Below are 23,889 nucleotides of genomic sequence, written 5' to 3' on the forward strand. Positions count from 1 at the left end.
TTTATGATTCTATGCAGTTTACGAGCAACAAAAGAGACCAGTCATACAGGACATCAAGTAGGAAGCCCGGGAACACAGAGCCATTGTCTCAGGGTCTGGCCCAGAAATCTTCGGACCCAAGGCTATGGGTGCAGTTGGACCGGGCATACAGCCCTGGGTGCATGAACTCTCTGGGAAGGGGTGGGAGTGGGTGGGCTCAGGCTCGTTGCAGATTTGTGGCCATCGCTATGTTGTCCTGACGCACTGCTTTGTAGTCGGCCAGGATCTTGTCCAGGCTGCTGAGTGCTGTCCTCCCAGTCTCTGACTCAATCTGCAGGGAGAGCGGGGGAAGGAATAAGGTCAGATTAGATGGGTGGGCGGGGGGGGTGGGGGTCCCCATTCATTTCATGCAGCACGCACACCTCAGTCCCAGACCTGGGCAGTGGGCAGCCACAACAAACATGTGCATCAGTTCACTGACAGGGACACACACACACACACACACACACACACACACACACACACACACACACACACACACACAAATATGTGCACATGCGCACACACCACACATGAAACAGCACATGGTCTCACAAACATGAACAAGCGGTCACACACAATCACACACACAGACATATGAACAAGTGCACAGTCATATTTACAGTCAGGCACGCAATCACACAGGTAAGCGTAAACCTGCACAAGCGCGCAGTCACACAAAGGCAGGCAGGCAATCACACACAGCCCACAAATGGAGCTTCTTCCCGTGTACACAGCCTCTCACACCTGCTCCTCCAGGTCCCGCACCTCCCTCAGGATGGTCCCGCTGTCCTCAATGGTGCTGATCAGGTGGCTGCAGTTCTACAACACAGACAGCAGTGGGTGAGTGAAGGCCGGACCCACCCTCTCCACATGTCCCCTCCCCCTCAGGCAGTTGGGCCAACATGGCCTGTGCTCCCCGTACCTCATGCAGCGCTGCCAGGTACTTGTAGGCCTTACGAACAACCTCGTCCCGCTTTGCATCCTGAAGCAAGAGAACAGAGTCAATGAGTGGTCTGGGTGGGGTCAGGAACAGTTGCCCCAGGGTGGGGGAGGGGGTTCTGGATCATCACTCTGGGGTAGGTGGGGTCAGGAACAGTACCTGGGTTAGGGGTTCAGGGTGTGGTGGATGGGGACAAGGGTGGAGGTGATGAGTCAAGGGGGTGGGTGCGTGGAGTGCCCAAAGGATGTTGTCATATACATGAGTACAATGTAGGTGCACAGAATTTCCCACTTGCTTGCAGCCCATGACCAGGACAGGGAAAGAGATGATCAGCTTCAGAGAACAGGTCAATGTTCACAGTTGCAGTCACTGGTGTGTCAGTGGGGGTTCCAGAGGGATCTGCGGTGAGGGATAGGGCAATATGGGGAGGTTCACAAGCAATCGGACAAGGCTGATGCTTCACGAACTGATGAGCTGAACACCTTCTATGCTCATTTTGAGAAGAAGAACTCAACAGTGCCAACTAGAATCCCTGCAAAGGCTGAGGACCCCTGTGATTCTCTCCCCAAGGCCAATGTCAGAACATCGTTCAGGAGGGTGAACCCTTGCAAGGCCTCAGGCTGTGATGGTGTACCTGGCAGGATAGTGAAAATCTGTGCCAACCAACTACCCAGAGTGTTCATGGACATACCTTAACCTCTCACTGCTGCAATCAGAGGTTCCCATCTGCTTCAAAAAGGCATCAATCATCCTGGTGCCCGAGAAGAGCAGAGTGAGCTCCCTCAATGACTATCACCCAGTAGCACTAATATCTACTGTGATTAAATGCTTTGAGAGGCAGGTCATGGCCAGAATTAACATGTACCCACTGCAATTCTCCTGTCGTCACAATCGCTCCACAGCAGCTACAATATCACTGACTCTCCACTCAGCTCTGGATCACCTCGAACAACAACTCATACACAAGGCTGCTCTTAAGACTACAGCTCATCCTTCAATACCATTATTCCCTCAGTCCCGGTCAAGAAGCTCCAAACCTGGGCCTCTGCACCCCGCTCCGCAACTGGATCCTTGACTTCTTCATCGGAAGACCACAGTCAGTACGAATTGGAAACAACGTCTTCTTCTCACTGATCATCAACACAGGAACACCCAAAGGATGCGTGCTGCTCTACTCACGCTACACCCACATGTGGCCAAGCACAATTCCAATACTTCATGCAAATGCACCATGATTGTCGACAGAATCACAGACAGCAATTAGAAAATATAGATCAGCTATCTTTGAGTGGTGTCATGCCAACAATCTTGTGTCCAACATAAGCAAAACCAAGGAGATGATTGTAGACTTCAGGAGGAAATCAGGGGAATACGACCCAGGGTTCAATAGTGGAGAGAGACAAGAACTTCAAATTTCTGGGAGTGAACATCTCAGAACATCTGTCCTGGAATCTCCTTGTTGATGCAATCACAAAGAAGGCTCATCAGTGGCTATACTTTGTGAGGAGATTCGGTTTGTCACTGAAGTCCCTCGAAAACCTCAACAGGTGAACTGTGGAGAGCATTTTGCCTGGTTGCATCATTGCCTGGAATGGAGGTGCCAACTCTCAGGAGAATACTAAATTCCAGAGGGTTGTTAACTCAGTTTGAGACATCACAGATATCAAACTTCACTTCATCAAGATGATGCAGTGCCTTCAGAAAGCAGCCTCTATCCTCAAGGACCCCCACCACCCAGGGCCATGCCCTCTCTTCACTCTGCTACCATCAGGAAAAAGGTACAGGAGCCTGAAGACAAACCCTCAGTGGCACAAGGACAGCTTCTTCCCTGTTCCCATCAGATTCCTGAATAATCAATGAATCAAAGACACTGCCTTACTTTTCGGGCACTACGATTATTTATTTTGTAAGATGGTTTATAATATGAATGTTTGCACTGTGATGCTGGCATTTACACTGAATTTCACGACTTGTTCCTGATTTTGATTCTGAATAGTTTCTCAAGATAGTGCCAGATTTTAGGCTTCTGGTCCTATGGAGGTTGTGACAGGGGGATGAGGGAGGTACCTGGAACCCTTGGTGGGGTTGGACCAGCAACCCTTGGTGGCAGTCCAACTCACAGGGGCCTCCCACCCTCCACATGAACCCACCCTCCACATGAACCCACCCTCCACATGAACCCACCCTCCACATGAACCCACCCTCCACATGAACCCACCCTCCACATGAACCCACCCTCCACATGAACCCACCCTCCACATGAACCCACCCTCCACATGAACCCACCCTCCACATGAACCCACCCTCCACATGAACCCACCCTCCACATGAACCCACCCTCCACATGAACCCTCCCCCCACAGGGACCCCACTCCCCCATATGAATCCCCCACACCCCCACCATGACTCTGCTCCCCAACAGGGACCCCCACCCCCCACAGGGATACCCCACCAGGACCCCCAGCCCCTCAGAGTTACCTCCACTAGGACTCTCATCCCCCAGCAGGGACCCAGCAGGGACTACCCCTCACCCCCACAGGGACCTCCCCTCACCCCCACAGGGACCTCCCCTCACCCCCACAGGGACCTCCCCTCACCCCCACAGGGACCTCCCTTCACCCCCACAGGGACCTCCCCTCACCCCCACAGGGCCCGTCCACTTTCCCTGACCCAGACCCACCCCCACATCGCCGACAGATCCACCCCCGGTGCTGCTCCCCCATCGGAAGCACATCCCCCCATTCCCAGCACCCAACATTCCAGCACAGGATCCCCCCATCCTCAACACTACCCCCACTCAAACCCCATCTCCCCAACAAGGAGCCTCTGACCCCTGTCAAGGTTCCCCACCCCTCATCCAAGCCCCAGCCCACACCTCCAACACAGTCTCCCCCATCCACCCGACATACCACAGCCCCTCCCACTCCCGCAGACCTGGACGCCCAACCCAGATACACCCACACCAGCACTGTCCCATGCCCCCTGATCTGGACACACCAACCCTGACCCAGATTAGCCCCATGCCGCTTGACCCAGACACCCTATACCTTGAAGACCAGCTCATCTGTCACAGCGAAGGTTCGTTCCAGTTTGCCCGAGAGACTGTTCACCTCCTTCTGAGAGTCCCTGGTGTCAGAGAGTATCTACGGGAGGAACAGAGACCAGCTGAGGGAGGGGGGGGCCGGGGGCGGCCGAGGGAGGGGGGGGCCGGGGGCGGCCGAGGGAGGGGGGGGGCCGGGGGCGGCCGAGGGAGGGGGGGGCCGGGGGCGGCCGAGGGAGGGGGGGGCCGGGGGCGGCCGAGGGAGGGGGGGCAGGGGGGGGCCGAGGAGGGGGGGGGCAGGGGGCGGCCGAGGGAGGGGGGGGGCCGGGGGCGGCCGAGGGAGGGGGGGGGGCCGGGGGCGGCCGAGGGAAGGGAGGGCCGGGGGCGGCCGAGGGAGGGGGGGACCGGGGGCGGCCGAGGGAGGGGGGGACCTGGGGCGGCCGAGGGAGGGGGGGTCGGGGACGGCCATGGGGGGGGGTCCGGGGGCGGCCGAGGCGGGCGGGGGGCCGGGGGCGGCTGAGGGAGGGGGGGCCGGGGGCGGCCGAGGGGGGGGGCAGGGGCGGCTGAGGGAGGGGGGGCCGGGGGCGGCCGAGGGAGGGGGGAGCCGGGGGCGGCCGAGGGAGGGGGGGACCGGGGGCGACCGAGGGGGGGGGGGCGGGGGAGGCCGAGGGGGGGGGGGGGCCGGGGGAGGGGGGCGGCCGGGGAGGGGGGCGGCCGGGGGAGGGGGGGTCGGGGACGGCCATGGGGGGGGGGGTCCGGGGGCGGCCGAGGCGGGCGGGGGGCCGGGGGCGGCTGAGGGAGGGGGGGCCGGGGGCGGCCGAGGGGGGGGGGCAGGGGCGGCCGAGGGAGGGGGGGCCGGGGGCGGCCGAGGGGGGGGGGGGAGCCGGGGGCGGCCGAGGGAGGGGGGGGACCGGGGGCGACCGGGGGGGGGGGGGGCGGGGGAGGCCGAGGTGGGGGGGGCCGGGGGAGGGGGGCGGCCGGGGGAGGGGGGCGGCCGGGGGAGGGGGTCGGCCGGGGGAGGGGGGGCGGCCGGGGGAGGGGGGCGGCCGGGGGAGGGGGGCGGCCGGGGGAGGGGGGCGGCCGGGGGAGGGGGGCGGCCGGGGGAGGGGGGCGGCCGGGGGAGGGGGGCGGCCGGGGGAGGGGGGCGGCCGGGGGAGGGGGGGGGCCGGGGGAGGGGGGGACCGGGGGCGGCCGAGGGAGGGGGGGACCGGGAGCGGCCGTGGGGGGGGGGGGGCGGGGGCGGCCGGGGGCGGGTGCGGCCGGGGGAGGGGGAGGCCGGGGGCGGCCGGGGGAGGGGGGCGGCCGGGGGAGGGGGGCGGCCGGGGGAGGGGGGCGGCCGCGGGAGGGGGGCGGCCGGGGGAGGGGGGCGGCCGGGGGAGGGGGGCGGCCGGGGGAGGGGGGCGGCCGGGGGAGGGGGGCGGCCGGGGGAGGGGGGCGGCCGAGGGAGGGGGAGGCCGGTGGCAGCCGAGGGAGGGGGGCCGGGGGCGGCAGAGGGAGGGGGCGGGGGAATCTGAGGGCTAGGGTAAAGAGTAGAGAGCACCCAAGATGGGGAGTGAGGTCAATCCCAGGTTAAAACCCTGGAAGTGCCTGATCCCAGATGATGACCACTGACCTTGGAAATGTCCTCCTTCTGTTTCTTGATGTTGCCGATGATCTCTAGGATACGTTGTGTGTAGGTCGAGCGCCCCACATCTTTGGGGAGGGTCCCTAACTCAACTGTCTGTGGGAGAGAGAGATTTCAAAACACACCAACACCCCAGCCACAGTTCCACTCCCTCCCCACCCCTCACTGCCCCTCCCACGGCACTCCCCCCTTGCTCACCCCCCTCATTGAACACCCTCCCTTACAACTGCCCCTTCCTGAATGGTGCACTCACCAGCTGCCTGTACAGGGCTTCCTTCTTCTTTGCTTCCTCTGCTGAGTATTTTATCTTCTCACGGAGAGCCTTCATCTCCTCTAGTTTCCGAACTGACTGGTGCTGCCAGCAAACAGTGATACGGGTATGAACAGCCAGAACTCAGGAGAAGTGTGGGCATGAGGGCCAAGCAGGGGACTGGAGGTGATTCCATTTACCCATCATTTATCAAATGCTGGAGAGGTTCAAATGTGTGGGCTGGTCAGAAACAAACTACAGGGAAATTAGGACCAAAACAGTCTCCTTGGCAAAGGCTGATGGGGGGAGAAGAGGGGTGTATGGGAGGTATGGGTGGGTGAAGGTGGGTATGTGTGTGTATTGTTACGAGCCCAAAGGACCCCAAAACCCAGCAGCAATAGACATTCACCAAGACTACTCTCATCTACTCTCCTGAACCTTGAGGTGATGTCCCCTGGATCTAAGGATGATAGACTCTGTTCACTATGTTGCAGAGGTGACAAGACTCACTAGAGATTGCCAAGGCGTGGTGAGGGTGGAGCAGAGGCTGAGAGTGGAACCCAGGGAAGGTGTGTGAGATGAGGAAGAGTTTAAGGTCAAACATTAATTTGGAGGGTGAAGGGGAGGGAATGTACAGTAGGGAGGAGTCTGGTACTCTTTGCCAGATAGGATGGGAGATTCAGGGATCCTCCTACATTTTACTCAGAGCCGGGGGTTAAACAGAGAGCTGCAACCCACAAGAGCTGAGGCTGGGTAAGGGCTGGATGGCCTCTTGCAACAGTGAGCAAGCACCAGCCTCTGAATGGGCAATAACAGAGCAGAGTGGGAAGAGGTTATGGATGGGGGAGTGGGCTGCCTGTGCTTTGAGGAAACCCACCCCCTTCCCCCTTTGCCCAGCCACCTCCTTTCAAGGAGCGGGGGGAGGGACAGGCTCCCAGACAACCCATTTCCAGGCCTCACCTCGCGCTTGGCAGTGACCTCCTTGAGCCGACGGAACTCAGCCACAAGTGGCGCTCGATGTTTCTCCCACTGCTGGGCCAGCCTGACGATCCGCTGGGCACTGCCCTCAATCACAGCCTGGGGGTTACCAGGGGAATAAGAGTCATTGAGGAGGAAAAGGGGGAAATAGAGGGTCCGGACGAGGGGAAGCGGGGGTCCGGGCGAGGGGAAGCAGGGGTCCGGGCGAGGGGAAGCAGGGGTCCGGGCGAGGGGAAGCAGGGGTCCGGGCGAGGGGAAGCAGGGGTCCGGGCGAGGGGAAGCAGGGGTCCGGGCGAGGGGAAGCAGGGGTCCGGGCGAGGGGAAGCAGGGGTCCGGGCGAGGGGAAGCAGGGGTCCGGGCGAGGGGAAGCAGGGGTCCGGGCGAGGGGAAGCAGGGGTCCGGGCGAGGGGAAGCAGGGGTCCGGGCGAGGGGAAGCAGGGGTCCGGGCGAGGGGAAGCAGGGGTCCGGGCGAGGGGAAGCAGGGGTCCGGGCGAGGGGAAGCAGGGGTCCGGGCGAGGGGAAGCAGGGGTCCGGGCGAGGGGAAGCAGGGGTCCGGGCGAGGGGAAGCAGGGGTCCGGGCGAGGGGAAGCAGGGGTCCGGGCGAGGGGAAGCAGGGGTCCGGGCGAGGGGAAGCAGGGGTCCGGGCGAGGGGAAGCAGGGGTCCGGGCGAGGGGAAGCAGGGGTCCGGGCGAGGGGAAGCAGGGGTCCGGGCGAGGGGAAGCAGGGGTCCGGGCGAGGGGAAGCAGGGGTCCGGGCGAGGGGAAGCAGGGGTCCGGGCGAGGGGAAGCAGGGGTCCGGGCGAGGGGAAGCAGGGGTCCGGGCGAGGGGAAGCAGGGGTCCGGGCGAGGGGAAGCAGGGGTCCGGGCGAGGGGAAGCAGGGGTCCGGGCGAGGGGAAGCAGGGGTCCGGGCGAGGGGAAGCAGGGGTCCGGGCGAGGGGAAGCAGGGGTCCGGGCGAGGGGAAGCAGGGGTCCGGGCGAGGGGAAGCAGGGGTCCGGGCGAGGGGAAGCAGGGGTCCGGGCGAGGGGAAGCAGGGGTCCGGGCGAGGGGAAGCAGGGGTCCGGGCGAGGGGAAGCAGGGGTCCGGGCGAGGGGAAGCAGGGGTCCGGGCGAGGGGAAGCAGGGGTCCGGGCGAGGGGAAGCAGGGGTCCGGGCGAGGGGAAGCAGGGGTCCGGGCGAGGGGAACCAGGGGTCCGGGCGAGGGGAACCAGGGGTCCGGGCGAGGGGAACCAGGGGTCCGGGCGAGGGGAACCAGGGGTCCGGGCGAGGGGAACCAGGGGTCCGGGCGAGGGGAACCAGGGGTCCGGGCGAGGGGAACCAGGGGTCCGGGCGAGGGGAACCAGGGGTCCGGGCGAGGGGAAGCAGGGGTCCGGGCGAGGGGAAGCAGGGGTCCGGGCGAGGGGAACCAGGGGTCCGGGCGAGGGGAACCAGGGGTCCGGGCGAGGGGAACCAGGGGTCCGGGCGAGGGGAACCAGGGGTCCGGGCGAGGGGAAGCAGGGGTCCGGGCGAGGGGAAGCAGGGGTCCGGGCGAGGGGAAGCAGGGGTCCGGGCGAGGGGAAGCAGGGGTCCGGGCGAGGGGAAGCAGGGGTCCGGGCGAGGGGAAGCAGGGGTCCGGGCGAGGGGAAGCAGGGGTCCGGGCGAGGGGAAGCAGGGGTCCGGGCGAGGGGAAGCAGGGGTCCGGGCGAGGGGAAGCAGGGGTCCGGGCGAGGGGAAGCAGGGGTCCGGGCGAGGGGAACCAGGGGTCCGGGCGAGGGGAACCAGGGGTCCGGGCGAGGGGAACCAGGGGTCCGGGCGAGGGGAACCAGGGGTCCGGGCGAGGGGAACCAGGGGTCCGGGCGAGGGGAACCAGGGGTCCGGGCGAGGGGAACCAGGGGTCCGGGCGAGGGGAACCAGGGGTCCGGGCGAGGGGAACCAGGGGTCCGGGCGAGGGGAACCAGGGGTCCGGGCGAGGGGAACCAGGGGTCCGGGCGAGGGGAACCAGGGGTCCGGGCGAGGGGAACCAGGGGTCCCGGCGAGGGGAACCAGGGGTCCCGGCGAGGGGAACCAGGGGTCCGGGCGAGGGGAACCAGGGGTCCGGGCGAGGGGAACCAGGGGTCCGGGCGAGGGGAACCAGGGGTCCGGGCGAGGGGAACCAGGGGTCCGGGCGAGGGGAACCAGGGGTCCGGGCGAGGGGAACCAGGGGTCCGGGCGAGGGGAACCAGGGGTCCGGGCGAGGGGAACCAGGGGTCCGGGCGAGGGGAACCAGGGGTCCGGGCGAGGGGAACCAGGGGTCCGGGCGAGGGGAACCAGGGGTCCGGGCGAGGGGAACCAGGGGTCCGGGCGAGGGGAACCAGGGGTCCGGGCGAGGGGAACCAGGGGTCCGGGCGAGGGGAACCAGGGGTCCGGGCGAGGGGAACCAGGGGTCCGGGCGAGGGGAACCAGGGGTCCGGGCGAGGGGAACCAGGGGTCCGGGCGAGGGGAAGCAGGGGTCCGGGCGAGGGGAAGCAGGGGTCCGGGCGAGGGGAAGCAGGGGTCCGGGCGAGGGGAAGCAGGGGTCCGGGCGAGGGGAAGCAGGGGTCCGGGCGAGGGGAAGCAGGGGTCCGGGCGAGGGGAAGCAGGGGTCCGGGCGAGGGGAACCAGGGGTCCGGGCGAGGGGAACCAGGGGTCCGGGCGAGGGGAACCAGGGGTCCGGGCGAGGGGAACCAGGGGTCCGGGCGAGGGGAAGCAGGGGTCCGGGCGAGGGGAAGCAGGGGTCCGGGCGAGGGGAACCAGGGGTCCGGCGAGGGGAACCAGGGGAACAGGGGTCAGTGACGAGGACACAAGGGAACAGGGTCAGTGACGGGGTCATGGGGGGTGAGGGTGGTCGCTGGGTGGTCAGTGAGGGGGGTCATTGTGGGTCACAGGGTTCAGTGAGGGGATCACGGGGGGAGGGTCGGGGTGGATTGAGTGGGGTATATCCAGAGAGTCGAAGGAGATGGGGGAGTGACCATGGGAAAGGGAAGAGGGAAGCAAGAGTGGGGACATTGTTGGGTCCCACTGCCAGCTCACTCAAGGGTACACCCCTGGATCCCACTGCCCACCTCTCACCTGTAATTTGCCCAGATTGGTCTCAGCGTCTGGCAGCAGCTCCACGGTCCTACGCTTCACACCCATCAGCTCTTCCTTCTGGGATGCAGCCTGCTGTGCTCCACGCACCTCCTCCCGTACCTGAATGGCGGTGGGGGGAGGGGTTGTGGTGGAGGGGAGAGTTTACACAGACCCACAGTATCCTTCTCTCAGCCCCCCTCCCCACTTACCCAACTAAACCAAACCACCCCAACCACTCAGTTCTCACTTCCTTCCCTGCCGGATGGGGTGTTACATGAGGGCTGAACGGAACCAAGTCCACTCCCCTGATCTGACAAAGTCCTTACAGAAACCTCCCTATCGTCCCCATACCAGCAGGTTCCCCTCCTCACACCACGCTTTCCAGACAAGATACGTCACCGCCCCTTCATCACTGAGTGGGATTCTCAGGCCCCTCTCCCCACCTAGCAGTGAGCACCACTCCCCACACCCACTGCAGCATTTTGTACCTGAGAAACGGTCACCAGCAGATGCTTCACATCTCTTGACACGTCCTCCAGGCGCAGGCTAAGGCCCTCCAACCTCTGCTGACAGGCACTCAGTTCTTCTTGCTGCATCCGTACACCCTGTGGGCACAAGCAGAGAGCTTTGGGTGTGGAGGGGCAGGGGTGGTCGGGAAACAAAATAATCTCCACAAGTCACCAGAAAACCAGGAGAAAACTGTGGAGTGGGAAGGGCAATACAAATGGAAAAGGATGATGGGAAATTCAGCCAGCATTAATAGTGCCAGCAATTGGGACTTGGGTTTGAATCCCGTGCGGTCTATAAGGAGTTTGTACGTTGCATAATCTTGCAATGAGACAAGGTGCTGTTTCTGCAATTCACAGGTGGCCTCAATTTGCCAGTGCATGAGGCTGTGGAGCAACATGTTGGTGTGGGAATGGGGTGTGGAACTGAAGTGTTTGGCCACTGGGAGGTCTTTGCTGTTGCTGTGGACAGAGCAAAGGTGCTTAATGAAACGATCCCTGTCTGTTTCCAGCCTCCCCAGTGAAGGGGGTCCATGTCAGGAGCATCGGATTCAGTGTCCCTTTTGACCACAGTAGGGGAACTTGGTCACAGGTTTGAGGTGGGGTGGGGGAAGATTTAATAGGATTCTGGGGGGGGGGGGATACCTTTATTTTTAAACAGAGGGTGGTGGGTACATTGAGCAAATTGCTGAAGGTAGTTGATCAGGTATTATTGCACCATTTAGACAGATACATGGATAGGATAAGTTTAGAGGGATGTGGACCAAATGCAGACAGATGGAACACATAGAGGTGTGACATTTTGGTCAGCATGGGAATGTTGGGCTGAAGGGCCTGTTTTAAAGCTGTACAGATCTATGACTGCAGATCAAGTTCACGTTTGAAATCACGTGTACCAAGGTATACAGAGGAAGTTCATTTTGTAAGCAGCTCAGCTCATCAACCTGAATAAAGTACAGAGGGAAAACCACAGTGCACGGAGATCTGTTGGAACAGGGAACTGGCAATGTAATTGGGGCGGCACAGTTAGCACAACACTGTTACAGCACCAGCGATCGAGATTCGAATCCTGGACTGTAAGGAGTTTGTGCATTCTCCCCATGCCTGCATGGGTTTTCTACGCGGGCTCTGGTTTCCTCCAACTTCAAAATGTACTGGCGGTTGTAGGACAATTGGGTGTAAATTGGGCCAAAATGGCTTGTTAAAAATTAAAAATATTTCATTACTGTGAGTATCGTACAGGAGCCTGATGCCTGAAGTAGGTATCACTTTTTAAATTTAAATTTAGACATACAACGTGGTTACAGGCCATTGCTGCCCAATTACAACCAATTGATCTACCACCCTTGTATGTCTCGAACGATGGGCGGTAAACGGAGTTGTGCCCAGGCAGGCACGTGGAGAACATACAAACTCCTTTTAGACAGCATGGGATTCAAACCCAGGTCCTGATCGCTGGTCCTATACGGGCATTGTGGTGCTGGCAATCCTGCACTTCATTTGCAAAACATTTTTTTTAAATCAGTAAGATTGATGAGGATCCACTGTCAGAGGTCCAGTGTAAATCAATAATTAATGATGGAGGAAACAGGATGTTGTGAAGCTGTGAAAGCTGAACATTATAACCATTGTACCACAACTTGCAGGATGTTTTACAGCTTGTTGGGAGTGTTCAAAGCTCTCACTTGAGCAGACTAACTGATGTGCACTGAAATTGATTGTTTGTGAACCTCACCACTGCTGCACGGCGTTTGCTGGTGCATCGTCTCGATCGGAGGTTTCGAGTGTGGATAAACGGACAATATCCCTCACCCAGCTGAAACTGTCCAGACGGCTTGGCAGAATTGAGGGCAACTCTTCAGACTAATCCCGGGATGCAGGTACGCCCTCGCACCAATATGCAGGAGAGAGATGGGGTCTGGGATGGACGCTGAACAGAAGCAACCTTTGTCAGGGCCCAGTTCAGGACAACCTGGTGATGAAAGGTATTAGTGGACAGCTCTACAGTGTGTGGACATGAGGCCAGAGCAATACACCACCTTCTGAAAGATCCAGCCACTGTTCACACTGCTCCTCGAGCTCTGGCGATAGGGACACGCAGGCACACAAGGCTGGCTGGTTCCTCATGCTGGACCAGCGGGCTGGAGCTGGTGGGGAATTGTAATGAGATATAGTTGGACACACACTCACCTCTTCCGAATCCCTGCAGTGAGGATGGGCACTGCCAACAGACTCCACCTGGCGGATCAGCCCATCTGCATCCTGTGTGGGAAAGAAACAGGTGACATACTGCCCCTACTCACACCGACCCCACGTGCACACTGCCCCGGTAACACGCACACACACACATTGACCTATCAGTCATTGCCACTCCTTGACCGTGCACCCGCATGGACTACTGCACCTCTCCCTACCAGCAGCGAGGTACAATCGACCAGCAGCCCCGATGTGGCCTTAGTTCCTTCCTAGATCTCAGCTTCCCATGTTCACCCTGCAACCAGTACCCTGCACCAGCTCCACAACTGCCTTGAGGCCACAACAATTGGCCTGACTGGAGGCAGGAGATGGGATCCCACTCCACTGCAGTCACTGCCTATGGCTCATTCTTTCCACATCCGAGGCCCAGCACCGCTGCCTCATCCATGACTGCTCCCAAAGGAGGTGGGAGTGAGTCGTTATCACGAGCCGCTGCTGTCTGCATGGAAGTCATGGTGGAATGCTGGATGGACTGAATCACCACACTGGACACGGTCATACTAGAGAGAATGCAGAGGAGACTCACCTTTGAGAGGTGGGAAAGACAGTGGATAGGCTGGGCTTGTTCTCCCTGCAGGGCAACCTCATCAAGGAGGAGGCAGGGACAGGAGTGGACAGTCAGAGTGGTAGGGGACTCTGCCATATTTTGGACTCTGACCATATTTAACTTTTCATAATGTACACTCCAGTCTAGGTCTATGAGTACACTACATTACAAACACTAGTATGTGCCAGCTAGTGGTTGGGTATAAAACCAGTCTCGGGAAAAGGGGATTCAGACTATATGCACTTGTTGCAAACTGGAACACAGAGTCCAAAGAGTTAAAGGTGAGAGGGAGGAGACTTTGAGCGGTTGATGATAGAATCAGGTACAAGGTAGAAGGTGCAAATTCCCCACAGACAGTGCCCAAGGTCAGGATGGAACCCAGGGGCCTGGCAAGAGTTTCGACAAGTGCAGGGAGCTATAAAGGGAATCAATATTTTGCTTACATAGAGTGGTTGATAACTGGGATTTACTGCCAGAGGTCAGGATGGAACCAAGGGGCCTGGCAAGGAATTCACAAGTGCAGGGAGCTATAAAGGGAATCAATATTTTGCTTACAGAGAGTGGCTGATATCTGGGATTTACTGCCAGGGGAGGTATTGAAATCAGACACAGTCCCATACAGATAATTGTGAAAGATGGCTGAAAATGATTAAACTCACACCATTCTGTGAAAAGTGATGGGATGCAAATTATTTAGATTAGAGCTTGAGAGTAGACAGTACTAGCTAATGTTCCCTTCTTATCAGAAGCCTCAAGGATGCAGGAATCTGGTTCGAACTGGCACGGTGATCTAAGGTACCTATGGCTACTACTGCTCTTGCTTAATAAAGACACGAATATTAACTTAGACGCCCCCAAGGAGGGGATGGACTAATTAGCATAACATGCGATGCATGATGAGGGAGAAATTGTGTGGTATCTGCAATGATGGAAGGGAAAAGGGGAAGGTTGTAAGGTATTGAATCGAGCGCGGGACAGTACAAAAGAATGATGATTCTGGACCTCTGGTGTGTCTTGGGACAGAGGGCTCTGCAGACCAGAAATAAAGCTGAACCTGTTCTCTAAGACTTTGTCTTCAGAGTAGTGATTGTGAACACTAGATTTCACACACTTAAATAGGCAAGAGATAGGATCGAGACCAATGTAGGCCAATGGGATTGGTATTGATGGCATGGAGGTGATAGGCTGAAGGGGTTTTTTCTGTGACCTGCTGTTGGGAAGGTTCGGCTGGGTATTCAGAGGGTTGTTTGCAAACTATCCACGTGGCCAGGACCTGGACTCACGTCCAGACCAGCAGGACAAGGGTTCTTCCCTAAGTGGGTGACACAGTTGGCGTAGCGGTTAGCTCAACACTGTTACAGTGCCAGCGATCAGGACTGGGGTATGAATCCTGCACTGTCTGTAAGGGGTTTGTACATTCTCCCTGTGTCTGCATGGGTTTTTCCTGGTTTCCTCATGGGCTGTAGGTCTAAAGATAAAATGTTAAATATATTAAAATTTAAATTTAAAACATCTGGAAGTGGTCCAGGACTTCCATAGTCATCCTTCGTACAAAGGCAGAGAGAGCCAGTCACATTCTCGTGCACCATGTGTCATCTGCCGGCTGGAGCATGTACTCACCCCCAAGAGTGAGCAGGAGAATCCCAATTCCTCCACACTGCCCCCCCCACCACAATTCCCAGATAGGAGGGAGACATCAAGCTGACACCTCGTTTTCCTACCTGGGTGAAGGTGAACCTCTCGGTGTGGGTGAAGCGGGACCCCTTGGCTTCCATTGAGCTGGTTCCATAAGACTGCAGCAGCTGGGAGAGGTCAGACGGCGAAGGGGTCTGACCCCCAGGGCTGTGCTGAACACACCACTGGAACTGGTCCCGAATCCGTCTCTGCAGGCGCTGGCACTTACGGGCTTTATACTCCTGGTCGCAGTGAGAGAAACAGGGAAACACAGTTTGAAATCAGATGAGACTGCTAGGACCATGAGCTCACTTCCACGCGACAACGTCTAAACCTCTCCCACCCCTGAAATACGAGAATTGGAAAAAGATAGTAGACGCTGGAATCCCAAGATTAAAAACAGGCGAAGGTGGAAAGACTCAGCAGGTCAGGCAGCATCTATGGAGGATCCAGACCCTCATCGTAGAGGAAAGAGGAGGAGATTCATCGCCTCCTACAACTCAACATAATGATGAGGGATCTCTGCTGGCCTCAGCTCCTCTTAAAACCATAGAACCAAAGAACACTACAGCACAGGAACAGACCCTTCCACCTAAACTATTAACTTGCACCCAGACCATAGCCCTCCATCCCCTCCCAACCACATACCTATCCAAATTTTTCTTTAATGTCAAATTCAAGCCTGCATTCATCACTTCAACTGGCAGCTCTTTCCACACTCCCACCACTTTCTGTATGGTTTTCCCCCCTCATGCTCCCTTTAAACATTTCCCTTTTGTGCATTAGCCCATGTTCTTTTGTTCTTGTCTCATCCAACCTCAGTAGAAAAAGCCACTTTCATTTACTCCATCAATATCCCTCATAATTTTGTATACCTCTGTCAAATCTCACATTCTTTGATGCTCCAGGGAATAAAGTCCCAATTGAGTTTCAGTAACTCAGTTCCTCAAGTCCTGGCAACATCCTCTTCTGTGCCAGTTCCCCACAGCTGTCCATCCATACCTTACTTTCAAATACTTCTCCACTCCCACCATGATGTCCCCTCAAGGAGCAAAGGTTTCCACGCACCTCCATTCTCAACAACCAGCCCTTCATTCTGTACCTCATTTGTGACTCTCCCAACAGTGGAAACAACCCCATTTCCACCCAGTCCTGATGAAGAGATTCCGCCCATGACATCACCGGAGATGAGGAGGAACTATTTCTCCCAGAGGAGTGAATCTGGGGAATTCCCTGCCCAAGGAAGTCTGGAGGCTGCCTCATTAAAACAGTGAGACAGATTTTTAGATAGGTGGGGAATTAGGTATGGGGTCGGGGGGGTGAAACAGGCAGGGAAGTGGAACAGAGTCCTGGGCAGGATCACCCCTGATCTCAGTGAATGGCAGAGCAGTTCCACAGGCTGGATGGCCGATTCCAGACGTTGCAATGAGTGTGATAGAGGGAATATGTAGAAGGGTGACGAATAGAGAAAGGGACAGCATGACTCGAGACTGGATCTGACCAGGCCAGTTAAGCAGGGTTTTGAAGATTCCACCGGCATCAGGTGTGGACCTACCTCTGGAGACAGGTGGGATGCCAAGCCCTGGTTGTTCCACTCCGCATCCCACTCTTGAACAGCACTGAGTTCAGTGGTGGCTCGTTCCAGGAGTGAGGCAGCAACGAAGGAGTGGTGGGAGGGCTGGGCTGTGACAGGAGGGCAGTGCCGATCGAAATAATCCTTGGTCTCTGTATACACACACACACACACACAGCAGAGGGGGTAGGTGCTGGGTCACGTAGCTGGGAATGACAACACTTGGTGAGGCTCAGCTCGCAGAACTTCCCACCCTGACACAGTGGGAGCACTGATCTGCAACACATAGACCCCGTAAACAGCCCCAATAATTTCCCCCCACACAAGGGCCCCGTAAACCACCCTGATAATTCCCCCAACAGACAGACCCCGTAAACCACCCCAATAATTCCCCCACCCCACACAAACACGTAAATCACCCCGATAATTTCCCCCACACAAAGACCCTGTAATAAACCCCACAACCCATTGGATCCATGACTTGAGAAACACTTCAACAACAGACACATTACTGTCTGTGTACTGTCCCAGGGTGGCAGATGTCCCCCGCAATGGGAAGACCCAGAATATTCGCTCCCACCTGTTGGGATCTTCCCAGCTGGAAAGTTTGTGGGGAGACTGAGTGGCTGACTATGGAATTCTTGCATCAGTCGGGTGCCCTGCAAAGAGACAATGCACATGGACATCAGTGCTGGGGCTGGGGGCTGGGGGGATCTCTGCACATTATTTACTATTGAATATTCACTTTCTGTGTTGTCACATGGTTTGCATATTCTTCTTGTTTGTCTCTTTTGAATATGTATCTTTTCTTGAATAAGTTTTATTGTACTAAGTAGAAATGCCAGGCCCACAGGAAAAAGAATCTCAGGGTTGTATGTAATGTCATGTACTTGTCATGTACTCTTGATGATAAATCTGTAAAAGGACAAGAAGACAGGGAGAGGGGACAGGCAGGGCATCACTCCCCTGTCACACAATGCTAGAGGATTGGACACGAGAGCAAACCGAATCCTCAAGAGGAATGAGGAGATGCTCTCGGGATCCCAGACAAGTAGGAGATCTTGGCAAACACCTTGGGGAGATCAGAAATAAAAACAATTTACTTTTAAATTTAGTCATACAGCACTCTGCCCATGAGTCCATGCCACTCAATTTACACCCCATTAATCTACACCCCCAGTACATTTTGAACAGTGCAAGAAAACCCATGCAGACATGGGGAGTATATACAAAATCCTTAGAGAGAGTGTGGAACTTGAACCCATCCTGACCTAATTGCTGGTGCTGTAAAGGCTATGTCAACCGTGCCACCCCAGGTCTGGAATAGATCTAGATGAATGGTGATTAATCTGTAATATCATCTCTGCTCCTGCCTCAATAGATGTTACTCAAACAGCTGATGTCCTAGCAGAGAGGGTGGGTTACACTGTAGGTGTGCGATTGGAGTTCTGGGTAGTGGGGATAAGGAGATGAATGAGGTTGATGGATTGTTCCCATGGGACCAAGGACCCCTTGAGCTTCCTGTTATCAGAATGGAATGGGAGAACCCCCACCCCTCCCAGATGGCTGAAGGTCGAGAGATCTCTCAGTGAATAGGACTGATGGCTATTGGAAGAGAGTGCGGGGGTGGGGGAAGTGATGCTGAGTGTGCGAAGGATTCAGTGGATCTTCAGTGATGAAAATCATGTTTTAATTTTATGTGTATGCTGTGGTCGTAATAGTTGCCTCTCATGGTTTTGTTGCCACATATTATGGGTTTTTTTTTGTTTTAGTTGTTGCTCTGTGTTTTGTGTCTGTGATGTTGTAGTTTGAATAAAGTTTGTTTGTATATATAAAAAAGGGGCTGACATTCAACCTTGTACAAACTATCCCCCCCTTTTCACAGAGCAAATGCAGCAAAGCCCTGGGGTGGGGTCACCTACCTGAGCAGCCAGTGAGCCAGGTGTCCTGAGGGATGGTGGCAGCCAGGGGGTGGCCAGCTCCTGCCTAATCCTGGCTGCGATAGCTCGCTGGAGGACAGCTGACTTGCCTGCTGAAGGGAAAGGGTGGGTCAGTGACTGAAGCACGAGCCTGCTCCTCTCGCTTCCACCATCTCCTCTCCATCATCCCCCACCCCCATTTTCCCACACACTCCTCTCGCCCTATTGTACATTCTCCAACCCTGCCATTCCCCATCCTCTGCTCACAGCTCCCATAATAGACGACGATTTACAGGTTCTAGTATTTCCTAATTTCAAAATGTATCATCTTCAAGTGTCCGTGGCCCGGTCTCCGCTCATGTGCCCACATGCGCCAGGGCGCGGGTCAATATCCTATCCACCTCCTCCATGATGATATTGCGAATTACTATCTTATTAATCCAATAAACCAAACTTTGTAGATGCAGCTTTATGTAGGATTAATTCATTGATAAAATGGATAAACATTTTGCATAACTTCGCATTAAGATTTTCATAATGATGAATAAACAAAGCATATATTGTATTAAAAAATATAATGATATTTAACCTCAAAGAGATATATAAGAAATTAGATGAATTCAAAGAAAATTATCTTGGGCTCACGTTCCCTTCGTAGTTTACACAGATATGACATATGATGTCGTAGTCACTAAGGTAACACTACAAACAATAGTCTTACTTAAAGACAAGTACAAAATTAACTAAGAATCAAAAACACAAGGTTTTAAGTTTTACACCCACCACCCACTCAACTGATCTCCATCCCCATCCCATTCCATCTCCTGTCCATCCACCCCTGTCCTCTGTCCTCCATGCACTCCCCCTTTCACCAGCCCACCCAACAACCCTCAGGAGGGTGCCCAAAGAGTTTGGGACATTAGTGAAGGGGGTTCTGGCCACCTCACTTTCGGCCGAACTACACCCTCCAGGTATGGAAAGCCCCTTGATTCTATTGCCCATGGGCCCTCTATTGGAGGGAGGGGGTTGTGGAGACCAACCTGTCGATTGGTGGGGTGACTCAGATCCGTCCCGGGGCAGCTTCTCCACAAGGAACATGAGCAGGCGCCGCAACTCCAGCTCATTGCTGTACAAGAAGGTCTGATATCCAATGTCCCCCTCATAGCCCAGGTCCTGGTAGGAAGCAGAGGAAGGTCAGGATCAAAGAAGCCTTACCAATGTCCCACCCACACAACTTGTTTAGCTGGGAGAGGGGTGGGTGGGTGGGGAGCGAGAAAGAAATGGTGGGAGCGAGAAAGAAATGGTGGGAGCGAGAAAGAAATGGTGGGAGCGAGAAAGAAATGGCAGGGATGGGGGGGGGGGGGGGGAGAGAAGGGAGATGGATGTCTCCTTATCTGCCACCTCACTTGACAAGCCTGAGCCAGGGTCATTCCAATCCGGAAGCGTGCTGACATTCCAGGTGGGAGCAGGTGGCTGAGGCCATTCACCAGGGGAGGGTCAATTCTCTGCAGACAACGCACCACTGCCTCCACGATCAGCTCGGTGGTGAACTGCCGCAGGCTGCACACGTCCTCTGGTACATCCCTGCAGAGAGATGGAGGGTCAATCTGTCTGAAACAAATCCAATGTCAGTACGATAGGAGGTGCAGTCCAGAGGCATTGCACCTAAACCATCTGCCTTCTGTCTGCAGAGAAGGGGTAGGCTGGGAACCAAGTGGGGCCCACCAGCAGGTAAGGGCAGTCGCGGACCTGTCTGAGACCCATCTGCGTGGAGGGGGGCACCACGTCTGCTGGGGACGGGGAGAGTGTGTCCGTGGGGGGGGAGGCGGGGGGGTGGAAGTGTCCGGGACGTGTCCGTGGGGGGGGTGGAAGTGTCCGGGTCGTCTCCGTAAGGGGGGGGAAGGTGGAAGTGTCCGGGACGTCTCCGTGAGGGGCGGGGTGGAAATGTTCGTGAGAAGGGGGGTGGAAGTGTCCGCGGCCCGGCCTCCACTCACGTGCCCACATGCGCCAGGGCCCGGGTCAGTATCCTATCCACCTCCTCCATGAACCCCCTTCACCGCACCGTCCACCACTGCTCCGGAAGTCACGGTCTGTGTGCCGGAAGTCACGTGCAGAGGGCTGAGCGCAGCCTGCTGGGAATTGTAGTCAATAACCTGTCCGTTCTCACATGGCGGCGAACCCCCTCCACCACACCACGCGAGTTGAGGTATCCACGGTCAACATGATGATCCAGCCAGGACTGTGTCCGTTCCAGTAGGGTTGGGCGGCGCTCGCTGAGGTGAGGGGGTGTCTGGTGCCGATTACATGGTTCAGCCGGACCTTTCTCAAAGTTTAACAAGATCTGCGGGGTTGGGAGCGCCGGGGGAGGAGCGCGGCGCCGGTGGCCGCCACTAGCGTCCGGGGGGGGGACGGGGCGCCGGTGGCCGCCACCAGCGTCCGGGGGGGCGGGGCGCCGGTGGCCACATCTAAAAGCTATGGTGAAGAGGGATTGGAGATGCTGGAGGAATTCAGCTGGTCGTTCAGTGTCCATAGGCCCCTGAGTTTCTCTGAACCAACCCTCTGACTTCCCCAACCCTTCCTGCCCTCCACTCCATTTTCCTCCCCGAAACCCTCCGCCCACTGAGCTTTCTCCTAACCCCCTGCCTGGGCTTCACCATCCCCTCCAACCTCCCCTCTTGAGAGACGGAGCAGTCCACCCTCAGGAGTTGCCTCCCCTTCATCCACATCTCAACGAGTTCCACGCACGCCCTAACGCTGAACTCTTCTTCCATCAGCTCCATCTCCGTGCCGACTTCCACAACTACGATTCTCACATGCCCACTACAGATTCCCCTCCAGCTTTAATCCTTCTTTCTCCTCCTCGACATCTTCTGTCTGCTCTGATCCTTTATATTTCCAACCATGACAGCAAGAAGGGCTCAGACCCAAAACCACAGCAATACACATTTGCCTCCTAGGAACACCAAAAGACCGGTTGAGTTCCTTCAGCATTTTGGTGGGGTTTTTTGTGCTGCATGGTGCCTGCAGACTTTCAGGTTTCATTCGAAGGAGGATTTGAGCAGAAGCACTTGGAGGCAAGGAATCAGGATTTAGTGTCACAAAATTCGGCGTTTTGCAGCAGAACCACAGTGCTAACATTCATATTTTAACCATCTTACAGCACTACTACAAATATTAAAAATAGTATTGCCTGAAAAGTAAGGCAGTGTCTTTGGTTCATTGATTATTCAAGAATCTAATGGCAGTGGGGAAGAAGCTGTCTTTGTGCCACTAGGTGCTGGTCTTTAGGCTCCTGTACATTTTTCCCCAGTGATAACAGAGTAAAGAGGGTGTGGCCTGGGTGGAAGGGTCTTTGAGGATAGAGGCTGTATTTTTAAGACACCGCCTCATGTCGATGTCCTCGATGGAGTGAGGTCTGATGCCTGTGATGTCGCCGGCAGAGTAAACAACCCGCTGGAGTTTATTCTTATCCTGTGTTGGCACCTCAACACCAGGCAGTGATGCAACCAGGCAAAATGCTCTCCACAGTTCACCTGTCGAGATTTTCAAGGGACTTCAGTGACAGACCGAATCTCCTCAGACACCTCAAAGTATAATCACTGGTGAGCCTTCTTTGTGATTACCTCAACATGGAGGCTCCAGGACAGATCCTCAGATGTTGATTCCCAGGAATTTGAAGTTCTTGACCCTCTCCACTACTGATTCTCAAAGAGGACTGCGTCGTGTTCCCCTGACTTCCTCCTGAAGTCCACAATCATCTCCTTGGTTTTGCTGATGTTGAGCACAAGGTTGTCATTAAACCATTCAACGAGCTGATTTATCTCTCTCCTGTACACTTCCTCAATTGCCGATTGTGATTCTGCCATCAACTGTGGTGTCATCAGCAAACTTGTAGATAGCATTGGAATTGTGCCTGACCCCACAGTCAGTGGTGTATAATGAGAAGAGCAGGGGGTAAGCATGCATCCTCAGGGTGCATCTGTGTTGATAATCAATGTGAAGGAGATGTTATTTTCAATTCGTACTGAATGTGGTCTTCCGATGTGGGGGGTATAGAGTTTCTAGCTTCTTGACCAGCACTGAGGGAATAATGGTATTGACCAAGCTGTAGTTGATGAAGACTTATGTACAAGTTGCTTTTTGGACCCCTCCTGCCCTCCACCTCCTGATCCACCCCACCCATTGAGCTTTCCCCATTTTGGCAAGTCTGATCACCTGGCTGTGCTCCTTCTGCCTTCATACAGACAGAACCTAAAAAGAGAGGCTCTGGAGGTCAGGACAGCTAGAAAGTGGTCACAGGAGGCTGAAGAACAGTTACAGGACATCCTCAAGTCAGTGAGCTTTCCCCCAACCAGAAACCCTGGATGAACAATGATATCTAGAACCTGCTGAGAACCAGATCACAGGCATTAAAGTTCTGAGATCCAAATCAGTATAGGAGTAGCTATGACCAACAGAAAGTCACCTTATTGGGTATAATCGCTCTCTCGAGAACCCTGCGTGTCAGTAGCCAGAAGTCACCCTATTGGGTATGCGCTCCCTCCCCTCGCCCTCCCTCCCCTCGCCCTCCCTCCCCTCGCCCTCCCTCCCCTCGCCCTCCCTCCCCTCGCCCTCCCTCCCCTCGCCCTCCCTCAAACCCTGTGTGTCAGTAGCCAGGTCAATCTAATAGAAGGAATGAGAGAGCATCACGTCTCTGAATCATAATTGTGTGAGTGTGTACACAACAGTAGAGACAAGGAATGTAATGAACCCTGCATATACTCCATGCACCAACCATGAGAAGGAAAACAACAGAAGGTAGAAAATGTCTACCTTAACAACCCCAACAAGTTCCTGCCAATAGATCAAGACAAAAGCATGCCAAGATGGCAGAGGGAAAGTTCAGGGAATTCACCGAAGTAGAAGAAAGTTGGGATAACTACCTCGAACCGTTTAACCACTACTGCGTAGCTCACAATATTGTGGAAGGTCCAGTAAACTGCAAACGTGCCCTCTTCCTCAGTAGAAGAGGCAGCAAAACATTCAACCTCCTTAAGACCTTGCTGGCCTCAGAGGATCCAAAATATTCAACGAATTATGTACAGGTTTAAGGAACCAGACCACCAGTTATGGCAGAAAGGCAACAAATCTATGAAAGGAGACAAGGACCAGGAGAAACAGTAAGTAAATACCTGGCATCATTGTGCAAACTGGCAGAGCACTGTCATTTCAAGCAGTTTCTAAATCAGGCACTGTGAGACAGATTAGTGATGGGGTTGGCAAATTGCCAAGCAAGGCAAAAATTATTAGCAATGTATGAAGACATTACACTACAAGTTGCATACAGAACTGCCTGCAGCTCTGAAATGGCAGATAAAAACTTGGATGTAGGTCAATCAGACCTACTAGTTGGAAAGTCTTCCCTCATAATGCTTCCATTGTGGGAAATAAAACCACTGACCAGAAAACTTTCTTCAAAAATTCTAAATTCAACCATTGCAGAACAGGACATATCAAAA

General features: G+C 56.2%; 1 protein-coding gene and 1 long non-coding RNA gene across 3 annotated transcripts in view; one reads left to right on the forward strand and one right to left on the reverse strand.

The window, feature by feature from the left end:
- ccdc22 (coiled-coil domain containing 22) lies at positions 1-20,700 on the reverse strand. Of its 2 annotated transcripts, none has more exons than XM_069884956.1 (17): positions 20,386-20,700; positions 19,798-19,975; positions 19,432-19,564; positions 18,395-18,501; positions 17,053-17,131; positions 16,455-16,624; positions 14,947-15,141; positions 12,613-12,684; positions 10,405-10,521; positions 9,917-10,036; positions 6,836-6,952; positions 5,879-5,980; positions 5,614-5,721; positions 4,009-4,104; positions 944-1,003; positions 766-840; positions 1-310 (listed from the first exon to the last, which is right to left on the reverse strand). In XM_069884956.1, exons 1-17 carry the CDS (start codon positions 20,433-20,435, stop codon positions 197-199), a joined length of 1,893 nt encoding a protein of 630 aa, XP_069741057.1. In that variant the 5' UTR covers positions 20,436-20,700; the 3' UTR covers positions 1-196. The 2 variants fall into 2 exon arrangements, with proteins under 2 accessions (XP_069741057.1, XP_069741056.1); XM_069884955.1 differs by having other exon boundaries at positions 18,395-18,504; positions 20,386-20,698.
- Positions 20,536-23,889, forward strand: part of LOC138736082 (uncharacterized) — a 14,630-nt gene continuing 11,276 nt past the window's right edge. Inside the window, exon 1 of the long non-coding RNA XR_011340082.1 lies at positions 20,536-20,669. This is a non-coding gene — a long non-coding RNA (uncharacterized lncRNA). The remainder of the gene's footprint in view (positions 20,670-23,889) is intronic.

This window comes from Narcine bancroftii, chromosome 6 (assembly GCF_036971445.1).
Source record: "Narcine bancroftii isolate sNarBan1 chromosome 6, sNarBan1.hap1, whole genome shotgun sequence".
NCBI classification, from domain to species: Eukaryota; Metazoa; Chordata; class Chondrichthyes; order Torpediniformes; family Narcinidae; genus Narcine; species Narcine bancroftii.